The sequence below is a fragment of the Paramormyrops kingsleyae genome, chromosome 12 (assembly GCF_048594095.1).
Source record: "Paramormyrops kingsleyae isolate MSU_618 chromosome 12, PKINGS_0.4, whole genome shotgun sequence".
Classification (NCBI taxonomy): Eukaryota; Metazoa; Chordata; class Actinopteri; order Osteoglossiformes; family Mormyridae; genus Paramormyrops; species Paramormyrops kingsleyae.
Window position 1 is genome coordinate 28,345,830 of NC_132808.1, and position 11,643 is coordinate 28,357,472.

The following is an 11,643-nucleotide window of genomic DNA, read 5'->3' on the forward strand; positions in this document are numbered from 1 at the left end:
TTTGCCAAAATCTCATCTGCATGGTCTGATTTAGAGCTATTCCCCCCCCCCCCCCCCCAAAGGTAATTTGGTGGAGGCCAATTAAATCCAAGCTTTTCATTCCCTTTAAAGTAAACTTGGTAACAGACCCGCTTAATGTATCGCAGATTTGGCAGATCAGGTGCTGAAGGTCTACAAAGCCGACCAGCAGAGCCGCTACATTATGATCAGCAGAGACACCACGGCCAGGGAGGTGGTGGTCCAGGCCATCCGCGAGTTCGCCCTGACGGCGACGCCGGAGGCCTATTCGCTGTGCGAGGTGTCCGTCACCCCCGAGGGCGTCATCAAGCAGCGGCGGCTGCCCGAGCAGCTCTCCAAGCTGGCAGATAAGATCCAGCTGAGCGGAAGGTGGGAGCTCGCAGGGGGCCTTCATTGAAAGATACCTACTTGTGCTTGGGGCACAGAGAGTCCCAAATATGGGCTGGTCAGGATGCCGTGTCTGTGATCGGAAGGTTGTCGGTTCACATTGATTTTGCTGTTGGGCTCAAAACTGCTCCAGGGCAGTGTTTCCCAACCCAGTCCTAGGGGACCCCCAGCCAGTCCACATTTTTACTCCCTCCTAGGTATAGTACCTGTACCAGGTATTCATTGTTCTTGATTGCATGCTTGTTTAGGTTAGGTGTGCTGGGAGTTGGGAGGGAATAAAAATGTGGACAGTCTGGTGGTCCTCAAGGACTGGGTCGAGAAACACTGGGATTCTCTGACCCTGCTGTCTAAATTGTAAATTAAAGAGTAAATTTAAAAGTATTTCTGAAATACAAGTGAAAGGTACAATAATTAATAACAATGAAACACAGGGTTTTATTTTGTTCGGAACTCATGGATGAGCAGCCCCAGTAGCTCCGAATGCGTCCCGTGTGCTATGTTGTAGGTACTACTTGAAGAACAACATGGAGACGGAGACGCTGTGTTCAGACGAAGACGCACAGGACCTCCTGAGGGAGAGCCAGATCTCCCTGCTGCAGCTCAGCACGGTGGAGGTGGCCACACAGCTCTCGGTGAGGAACTTCGAGCTCTTCTGCAAGATCGAACCCACCGAGTACGTCGACGACCTCTTCAAGCTCAAGTCTAAGACGGGCTCGGAAAATCTGAAGAAGTTCGAGGAGGTGGTCAACCAGGAGACCTTCTGGGTGGCTTCGGAGATTGTGCGCGAGCCCAACCAGCTGAAGAGGATGAAGATCATCAAGCACTTTATCAAGATTGCCCTGCACTGCCGCGAGTGCAAGAACTTCAACTCCATGTTCTCCATCATCAGGTGACCTGCACATGGGCTTCTCGGGACTGAAAATTGCCTGCTTTGTTGTGCTTCTGTTTGGTGGAGTTGCAGATGGTAATCTAGGCTGCTTTTAGTGAAATGCTTTTTTGGATCATTACACACAGTATGGCATAATATTCCTCACTGTTTCCCAGCGGGCTGAATCTGGCTCCAGTGTCCAGGCTACGAGGGACATGGGAAAAACTTCCCAGCAAGTATGAGAAACTCTTTCAAGATCTCCAGGACCTCTTTGACCCTTCTAGGAACATGGCCAAGTACCGCAATGTCCTGAACAATCAGAACCTCCACCCTCCTATAATCCCCCTCTTCCCTGTCATCAAGAAGGACCTGACGTTTTTGCACGAAGGTAACTAGCACTCCTGGTTTTCCCACCAAATATTAGATGCCAGCCGTTTCGCCGACCATTGTTTACATAATGATGTTTTCCTCCATTCTAAGGCAATGACTCCAAGGTTGACGGTCTGGTGAACTTTGAGAAGCTCAGGATGATAGCCAAAGAGGTCCGCCATGTTGGGCGCATGGCTTCTATAAACATGGACCCTGCGCTGATGTTCAGGACCAGGTAAGCGGGACGTCCGGCCATCGGGGACACCAGCCCCTGTTTTTAGTCGCTTTTTGGCTTCTGTTTGAGGCGAGCTCCTATGGACAGCGCTTAAGTACCACTGGGCTGTTTGGGGAGGATCCCTGGTTCCTCTTCTGCCGGCGCTCAGTTCCTCGGTCACGGTCCATTTGACTCCAGTCTCTTCGTCAGTGCAGCTTCCGTCCTGTGTGGTCCGGTGTTGTGGGTGACTCAGTATTGTGGGAGAGCTTCATGATGTCAGCGGCTAGTGATGGAAGAAATGAGGCTTCAGATCCCACGGTGGGAGGGGAGATGGGCGGGGTTGGCGTGCTGTCAGTCACGCTCCTCATAGGTTCCCCATTGGTTGAAGCCAGGCAGTCACTGACAGCGCACAGTCTCCTTGGCCTTTTGGTTACGGCCCGTTCCGACGTCTTTCCTCAGCCGTTCACTCCTCTGTCTCCCTGCCTTCCTTCTGTCCTCATGCTTTTCTGTTCACGCCTCTCACTTACAGGAAGAAGAAGTGGAGGAGTCTTGGGTAAGTGCCGATCTCTGACCTTTGGCCTGTGACCCTTCCTCTGCCTGCCTGGCTGCATTTCCCCCAAGCCTTCACCTCCGTTTCCGTTTTAAGCTTTTCATTCATAGACATTCATCTCCTGCACATGGGCTCCCGTAGACTATCACAAAATATCGCCACGTTTCCTATAATTCACCGAAAGAAATGACATGAATAATCTTAGTCTTCAAAATCAAGTCATTTCGGCCTGATACGTTTCCAGATTTTGAATTGAAAGGTCACTTATCAAAGTATTAATAATGTAAAGTACTTCCCGCTGTCATAATGGAGGGCAGCCTCCTTCCTGTTAACAGCGGTTTGGGGGGGGGGCGGGATTCCCATGTGCAGGTGTGGATTAACCTCGGCAGGGAAGCTCGCCAGCTGCATGCCTAATACAGCTGTTAACATTACCACGTCGCCCTCTGCTGGAGCAGAGATGCCGACGTCTCGCGCCGTGTGCCGTAGCCGTGTGAGTGGACACTAATGGCAGCGAGCGGCAGATGCATGCAGGGCGTGGTCGGACCCCCGGCATGCCGCGCTCCTTCACGGACGGAATGCCGACTCGCGTGTTTGAGACCGGAGACGGCTTTTCGGTCTTGACCCGGCCCGTCTCTTCCGGCACTGTGCAGGTCTCTGAGTCAGGGCAGCGCCAGCGCGGCCGTCCTGGACGTGGCACAGGCCAGTGGGCACAAAAAGCGAGTCCGCCGCAGCTCCTTCCTCAACGCCAAGAAGCTGTACGAGGACGCACAGATGGCGAGGCGCGTCCGCCAGTACCTGTCCGACCTGACGCTGGACACCAGCGAGGACACCCTGCAGACCATGTCCCTGCAGTGCGAGCCCTCCTCCAGCACCTGTGAGTCCTCCTCACCTCTAGGGGCAGTGTGCAGTCGAATTGCTCCATCACCGCACAGGTCAAATAACATGACAGTCGCTGCCCCCTCTCAGTGCCCAAGGGTGCTGGTGACAAGCGGAAGCCCGACACATCCCCCGTGGTCCAGCGGACTGGCCTGCAGAGGGCGTCACAGCAGAAAGGAAACCTGCAAATGGCGGCTGGGCTACACTACACTACTCACAAGAAGGTGCCGGCGAAGGACCTGCCGGCCTTTGGTAAGAGAGAGCAGGGGAATCTGGTGATTCTTCCTACAGGAAATAGGTCCTCGATTGTTCAAAGATGTACAAGATCAGGAGCTGGTTTGTTTCGGTGATAATGGAACTGTGCTTTATTTTAGTGGTGCGAGTTTATGATTCAAGCTTGTATGAAATTTTAGACATTATGTTCATGGCATATCAGCCAAAGCTAGTTGGCTGATATGTCATTAAAACACTGGTCCTTTTTTTATTATAATTTTATTTTTTACTTTTTTGTGTATAACTCTTCGTATAAATATTTCTCCTTTCAAGGGGGGAGTTCCCCTCAGGCCTTAAAGAAGATGCTGTCAGACGAAGCCGGTGATCGACACAGGAAGCAGACGGAAGACAGCATCTCCAGCGCATCGTCCCATCTGTCTTCGCCTCCTCTTTCTCCACGCAGCTCTCCGCGCAAAGGTACGCTGCAGACCCAGGCAGTCTGTTACGTGTGGCTGCTGCCCCCTAGTGGAGAGTCGAGCAACTGCCACTCACAGCTGCAGCAGCATGTCACCGACTCGGAACGTTGATTGATTTCCTGCAGTAAATGTCCGGGTGGTGTATGCTGTTTACAGGTATTTGCTCTTGTCACAGAATTAGTGCGAGGTTGCCGAGCGACTCCAGTGACTCGCCTTGCTGTCTGAGATGGTGATGGTCACTCGTCAGACACCGTTATTAACGTGGCAGAGTCTCGTAGGGTGTGATGAGCAGCAGAACATAAGATCAGCAGGGAGGAGAGAGCTAATCTCGATCCCCAGCACATGCCAGGTCTGGCCGCTTCACTCATTAGGCTTGATTGAGCTGCTGATTGAAATAATTACTCTGTGCGGTGCACTTTGTCTAAGCCACATTAAAATGAACGAAGATTCTTTTAAATTATTCGACTGTTAAACCCAAAACAGCTTTAGAGTGAGTAATCCAGGTTTCATTATTGATTTTCAGGTAATGAGTTTGTTTGTAGCCTTTAACTAATACACAGTCGACTAAAATGTATTGCTTGTTAAAGTTCTGGTGAAATAAATGGAGCCCATTTTATTAAGACAAACATGTAACGGTTAATTTAGTGCAATTAAGATTTATGGAAAATTCCCAAGTAGCAGATGTCAGGCGATTTTAATTGTAATTCAATCAAGCCTCTTTGATTAAGAGCTCCGTTGGGTGCAAACCCTGCATGAACCCAGGAGGGGGTTCGATGTTTTCTTGGCCTCCCCCCCCGCAGATGTTTCAAAAACTAAATAAACAGCTAGCAAGTACAATCAGAAGATTGTAGCTGCTTCAGCATCTCCTAAATAAGGAATGAGCTTATTTAAAAAGACTGTAGTGACTGTTTGTGCCCAACAGGGGGCTAGTAGATGGTTTGAGTGGTGGTGAACTGCGCCACTGCACGTACAGTGAACAGTGAGCAGCGGCTTTGGGAGCCACCAGCATGTGGCGCTGTGGCTCTTGTGTGCCGGTTGTGTGCCGGTTGTGTGCCGCATAGTCATAGGCTCTCGCTAAGCTCCTTCAGAGTCCTGCCCTTCGTGTTCATTAGCCGCCTCTGCCCGCGTTTTCCAGAGGACGCCCCGCTAATGGCTCGTGTCCCAGCGCTCCGGGCTCATGGCGTCGCTATAATGATATCTCGATAATGGCAGCGCTGTGTCTGGTGGTGATTGACAGCATGACCATTAACACGAAGCTGACACCCCCACCCTCAGGCTATTTTCGGACGGCGGACACCTTCTCCGACTCAGGCCACAGCGAGCGGTCGTCGCGCTCCAGCCTGCTCAGCAACTCATCCTTCGACCTGATCCAGGATGAGCGCCGACAGCGGCACTCCATCAGCGCCATGGAGGCCGGCCCCGGGGGAGGCCGCATGGAGCGCCGGGCCACCCTGGACCCCGACCAGTACAGCCTGGGGTGAGTCGGACCACAGCAATCAGAGTGATGAGAGCCTCCCCCTAATGACCCCTAATGACCCTCCCCTGTACCCTGTCCCCTGTCCCCCCTCAGCTCCTACTCCTCGGTGGGCGAGGCCCGTGGCCTGTACTCCTGCACCACGGCCCTGTCCTCCCCCAGCCTGGAGGAGCTGACCCAGGACCAGGACCGGGCCTCCCTGGATGCCGCTGACAGTGGCCGCGGCAGCTGGACGTCCTGCTCCAGCGGCTCCCACGATAACATCCAGACCATCCACCACTGGCGGGACTCGATCTCCTCTGACCGGTCGAACTTCTCCGAGCACGGGGCTGGGCCAGGCCGGGCCACCCCCGATCCTGGCCGGGCCCGCGGGAGCTGGGCATCCTCGCCCGCCTACTGGGGGGAGGACTCGGAGGGGGACACGGGAACCATCAAACGGCGGGGGGGGAAGGACGTGAACCCTGAGGTGGAGATGGACAGCGTGCCGTCTGGAGGCGCAGAGGAACCGAAGCAGCACGGCCGGGCACTGCACGGCAGCACCGCCTCCGGGACGCCCCGGGGCCCTGTCGGTAAGCCCCGCCCTCACTATGTTATCCTGATAATTATTGTTAGAGGTGATATATTGGGCAGCTGTGTGTGTGTGGATTTCACCTGTTTTTTCATGTTGATTTCCCACCCGCTGCCCTAAGGACTTGGGGCTGAATTTGTGAATTAGTCTTTGAATTGGTCTGTGTGTGTGTGTATGTGTGGGTGTCTTTCTGTGTGTGTGTGTGTGTGTGTGTGTGTGTGAAAGAGTCTGTCTGTCTTTCTGTGTGTGTGTGTGTGTGTGTGTGTGAGAGAGAGAGAGAGAGAGACTGTCTTTATGTGTCTTTCTGTGTGTGTGTGTGTGTGTGTGTGTGTGTGGGTGTCTTTGTGCATAGGCGTGTGTGAGAGTCTGTCTGTCTTTCTGTGTGTGTGTGTGTGTGTGTGTGTGTGAGAGAGAGAGAGAGAGAGAGAGAGAGAGAGAGATGGACTAGCATCCAATCCAGTGAGCCCCCAATCTCCACCCCTTTGTGACTCTGTCCAGGCTAAGCAACGGAATGAGGGATGATGGATGGCAGTGAAACAGTTGCTTATCTTGTGCTGTCACCTATAGTGCCCCATTTCATGTGGTCACGATAATGCTGCCAGTCGCTGTGCGATGCCCTGTTTCGCGTTATCACCGTGATGCCGCCAGTCTCCCTTTGGTACCCCATGTCATATTGTCATAGTGATGCTGCCAGTTGTTCTCCAGTGCCCAGTTTCATATTCTCATGGTTATGCCACCAGTCGTCCCGTGGTACCCAGGTTCATGTTGTCATGGCGATGCTGCCAGTCGCCCTGCGGTACCTTTTCATGTTGTCATGGCGATGCTACCCATTGCTCTCCAGTACCCCATTTTATATTGCCACAGTAATGCTGCTGGTTGCCCTGTGGTACCCTATTTTATGTTGTTACGGCGATGCTGCCAGTCACTCTGCAGTGCTCCGTCTCAGGTTGTTACAGTGATGCTGCCGGTCAGTTTGTGGAATCTCATTTCATAATGCCACCACTCGCTCTGCAGTGCCCTGTTCCATGTCGTCAGGGTGTTGCTTTTGGTCGCTCTGCAGTGCCCTGTTCCATGTCGTCAGGGTGTTGCTTTTGGTCACTCTGCAGTGCCCTGTTCCATGTCGTCAGGGTGTTGCTTCTGGTCACTCTGCAGTGCCCTGTTCCATGTTGTCAGGGTGTTGCTTCTGCTCACTCTGCAGTGCCCTGTTCCATGTCGTCAGGGTGTTGCTTCTGGTCACTCTGCAGTGCCCTGTTCTATGCTGTCAGGGTGTTGCTTCTGGTCACTCTGCAGTGCCCTGTTCCATGTCGTCAGGGTGTTACTTTTGGTCACTCTGCAGTGCCCTGTTCCATGCTGTCAGGGTGTTACTTTTGGTCACTCTACAGTGCCCTGTTCCATGTTGTCAGGGTGTTACTTTTGGTCACTCTGCAGTGCCCTGTTCCATGCTGTCAGGGTGTTGCTTCTGCTCACTCTGCAGTGCCCTGTTCCATGTTGTCAGGGTGTTAGTTTTGCTCACTCTGTAGTGCCCTGTTCCATGTTGTCAGGGTGTTACTTTTGGTCACTCTGCAGTGCCCCGTTCCATGCTGTCAGGGTGTTGCTTCTGCGTGCTCTGCAGTGCCCTGTTCCATGTTGTCAGGGTGTTACTTTTGGTCACTCTGCAGTGCCCTGTTCCATGTCGTCAGGATGTTGCTTCTGGTCGCTCTGCAGTGCCCTGTTCCATGTTGTCAGGGTGTTACTTTTGGTCACTCTGCAGTGCCCTGTTCTATGCTTTCAGGGTGTTGCTTCTGCTCTTTCTGCAGTGCCCTGTTCCATGTCGTCAGGGTGTTGCTTCTGCTCACTCTGCAGTGCCCTGTTCCATGTTGTCAGGGTGTTACTTTTGGTCACTCTGCAGTGCCCTGTTCCATGTCGTCAGGGTGTTACTTTTGGTCACTCTGCAGTGCCCTGTTCCATGTTGTCAGGGTGTTACTTTTGGTCACTCTGCAGTGCCCTGTTCCATGTTGTCAGGGTGTTACTTTTGGTCACTCTGCAGTGCCCTGTTCCATGTCGTCAGGATGTTGCTTCTGGTCGCTCTGCAGTGCCCTGTTCCATGTTGTCAGGGTGTTACTTTTGGTCACTCTGCAGTGCCCTGTTCCATGTCGTCAGGATGTTGCTTCTGGTCACTCTGCAGTGCCCTGTTCCATGTCGTCAGGGTGTTACTTTTGGTCACTCTGCAGTGCCCTGTTCTATGCTTTCAGGGTGTTGCTTCTGCTCTTTCTGCAGTGCCCTGTTCCATGTCGTCAGGGTGTTGCTTCTGCTCACTCTGCAGTGCCCTGTTCCATGTCGTCAGGGTGTTACTTTTGGTCACTCTGCAGTGCCCTGTTCCATGTCGTCAGGGTGTTACTTTTGGTCACTCTGCAGTGCCCTGTTCCATGTTGTCAGGGTGTTACTTTTGGTCACTCTGCAGTGCCCTGTTCCATGTTGTCAGGGTGTTACTTTTGGTCACTCTGCAGTGCCCTGTTCTATGCTTTCAGGGTGTTGCTTCTGCTCTTTCTGCAGTGCCCTGTTCCATGTCGTCAGGGTGTTGCTTCTGCTCACTCTGCAGTGCCCTGTTCCATGTTGTCAGGGTGTTACTTTTGGTCACTCTGCAGTGCCCTGTTCCATGTCGTCAGGGTGTTACTTTTGGTCACTCTGCAGTGCCCTGTTCCATGTTGTCAGGGTGTTACTTTTGGTCACTCTGCAGTGCCCTGTTCCATGTTGTCAGGGTGTTACTTTTGGTCACTCTGCAGTGCCCTGTTCCATGTCGTCAGGATGTTGCTTCTGGTCGCTCTGCAGTGCCCTGTTCCATGTCGTCAGGATGTTGCTTCTGGTCACTCTGCAGTGCCCTGTTCCATGTCGTCAGGGTGTTACTTTTGGTCACTCTGCAGTGCCCTGTTCTATGCTTTCAGGGTGTTGCTTCTGCTCTTTCTGCAGTGCCCTGTTCCATGTCGTCAGGGTGTTGCTTCTGCTCACTCTGCAGTGCCCTGTTCCATGTCGTCAGGGTGTTACTTTTGGTCACTCTGCAGTGCCCTGTTCCATGTCGTCAGGGTGTTACTTTTGGTCACTCTGCAGTGCCCTGTTCCATGTTGTCAGGGTGTTACTTTTGGTCACTCTGCAGTGCCCTGTTCCATGTTGTCAGGGTGTTACTTTTGGTCACTCTGCAGTGCCCTGTTCCATGCTGTCAGGGTGTTGCTTCTGGTCACTCTGCAGTGCCCTGTTCCATGCTGTCAGGGTGTTACTTTTGGTCACTCTGCAGTGCCCTGTTCCATGCTGTCAGGGTGTTGCTTCTGGTCACTCTGCCGTACACGATTTCAGATTTTCAGGCCCGCTAACTCCCCTCCCCCCTTCCTGTGTCCGTGGCCCCAGCTCGCAGAGACGGCCGCTTCCGGGAGCCGCCCCCGACGCCCCCCGGCTACACGGCCCTGACCATCTCCGACTTCGGCAAGACCCCGCCCCACGTCGGCCGCAAACCCCCCGACTATAACGTGGCGCTGCAGAGGTCGCGCATGGTCGCTCATACGAGTGACCCCCCGCAGCCACCGGCCCGGCCCAGCCCGCGGCCCCCCCGCCTCCCGGCCCAGGGGCCGCCGGCTGAGGAAGAGGGTGAGTCCTTGTCCCCAAAACTTGTTCCTCTGAGGAAGACAGGCGCTTATACCCCTGAGAGTGCCAGGCCGTGAGTGAGAGGCGGGCCAGCCGGCGGCAGGTAACCCTCTCAGTTCTTTGCCGGTGCATGCGCTGTACGAGCCGTGGTGTGGCGTCCCCCGCATCTCAGAGCCGTGTGCCAGACCCCGCATGCTCAGTGTCCCCTGGTGGCCGCGACTGGAACACCCCCCATCTGCTCTCCTCCCTCCAGCTCAGCCCCCACCCACTACACCCTTTATTTTACACACATTTTTCTTTAGTAGGCGCATTTCATTGCAACTGTGTACTTGTCAGAATTACATGTGATACGTAGCGAAGTTTTAATTTGCATTATTTGTCATGTGACTCACTTCATGCCGCGTGTTATTTTGAGTCATTCGGTGTTCACACCGCTTGTTTTCTGGAAAGCTGCGTTTTTCTCGCCTGTACTGACCCCTGTCTGTCCCCCTCCCCCACAGATGAGCAGGTATCTGCCGTCTGAGAAGGCCGCCATCTGCTGGATGTGTTTTTGCAGCAAAAAAGAACTCAACCCCCCCACTCCCCCCCCAGCGACAGGTGCTGAGTTCCTCCCCGCCTTAAAGCTGCCGGGGGCTCGCAGTGCCCTGCCGGTCCGTCACCGGGACTGGACAGACGCTCGGCATTCTGGGGACCCGTGATGCTCGGGGAGAAATGGCCGTGGCAGCAGCCTGCTCTGGGGGCAGCCCTCAGGAGCAGCAGGGCACCACCCCAGCCACTCCCTTCCTGTTTACACACATCGTCATGGCGACTGGCCTCCGGTGGCTCTGCTCTCCCTAGAATGGCCACATCCCTCAAGGAGGACAGTCTGAGGATGGACTCGTGTGTGCTGTCGTGGTCGAAGAGGCCATTTCCTAAAGTGTATCCATGGTTACAGTATTTACCTTTTACCTATGAGCCTTTTAGGGAATCACAGTGTTTTTTTGTTTTTTTTTAACTGACTGTGCCCTCTGCTGGCCAATCTGTATCAGTACTGTTTTAGGTCAAGGTCGATGAACACTAACGGCTTCTGAGGTGGACTTTGTGGTGTGTATGAAGAAGGCTGGCTTTACACAGCCTGCTCCCAAATGCTGCTCCAGCCCGTTTTAATGACTGATGAGCAAATGTCGTTTTTTTTTTTCTTTTTTTTTTTTTTTGAGACTCCGGAAAACAATGAATCATGAGACTGCAAATCCTGTCGTCGAAAAATACAAAGATCTTCTCCTCCATTTTTGTCATTAGGTTACTGTCCTTCCTTTTGAGTTGAGCTGATCATATTGATCGGTAAGTGAGAATTTATAGAGGACTCGAGAGATCGCAGTGTTTTTTCACTGTACTGTGCGACATCCGTGTTTTATTTAAATTTTGTTTCGTAACCAGATGATGTTCTCGATGTTTATTTCCCTGTTGCATATTCGGTTGTTGATGCTGCATTTGTAATTTAATGGTAACGAGCATTAATCACTCCCGTCGTAGTCCCTGGAGATAGTGTATACACTGTCAGGCAGAACACTAGTAATTAAACACGCCACACAGAAATGTATATGGTTATAGTTAATAGAACTGCTGTTCAGTTCACTGTATGATGTTCGATTTAAAATGTACATTAAAATATGTGATTTTCTCAAGCTTTTGATACTATTTGGTCCTGTATGTCTTTTAGAAAGACAATTGGTGGAGTCTGTATCCTTTTTGTATTTTTAATACAACAGTTGTAAATATTGGTTATATTTTTGTTGAACCTGTAGAAATGTTCTGTTTATGCCTCAACACCCAGTTTTATATAAAAACTGGGAATCAATAAATATAAGTCAGCCTGCCTGGATGGCCTGTGACAGACTCCTTCTTATGGTACTGTCCCTGGCTCTGTCCCCAACGCTCTCCCTGTCACTGTCCCCGGTGCTGGTACTGTCCCTAACGCTCTCCCTGTCCCCAGCACTGGCACTGTCCCTGACACTGTCCCCGACACTGTCCCTAGCGCT

At 52.6% G+C, this 11,643-nt stretch overlaps 1 protein-coding gene across 14 annotated transcripts in view; it reads left to right on the top strand.

Moving 5' to 3' along the window:
- The window catches only part of LOC111833211 (rap guanine nucleotide exchange factor 2-like), a 58,459-nt gene extending 48,246 nt beyond the window's left edge, over positions 1-10,213 (top strand). For 9 of the 14 annotated variants that reach the window (XM_072697865.1, XM_072697866.1, XM_023791273.2 and 6 more), the window contains 11 exons: positions 147-387; positions 911-1,294; positions 1,450-1,661; positions 1,754-1,877; positions 2,386-2,409; positions 3,057-3,280; positions 3,373-3,534; positions 3,829-3,972; positions 5,247-5,448; positions 5,542-6,014; positions 9,392-10,205. In XM_072697865.1, the coding sequence (XP_072553966.1) occupies positions 147-387; positions 911-1,294; positions 1,450-1,661; positions 1,754-1,877; positions 2,386-2,409; positions 3,057-3,280; positions 3,373-3,534; positions 3,829-3,972; positions 5,247-5,448; positions 5,542-6,014; positions 9,392-9,702 (2,501 nt within the window). In that variant the 3' untranslated portion in view covers positions 9,703-10,205. Of the gene's footprint in view, positions 1-146; positions 388-910; positions 1,295-1,449; positions 1,662-1,753; positions 1,878-2,385; positions 2,410-3,056; positions 3,281-3,372; positions 3,535-3,828; positions 3,973-5,246; positions 5,449-5,541; positions 6,015-9,391 lie in introns of all 14 variants that reach the window. The other 5 variants (XM_072697867.1, XM_072697868.1, XM_023791264.2 and 2 more) reach the window with 4 other exon arrangements.
- The last annotated feature ends 1,430 nt before the right edge of the window (positions 10,214-11,643 follow it).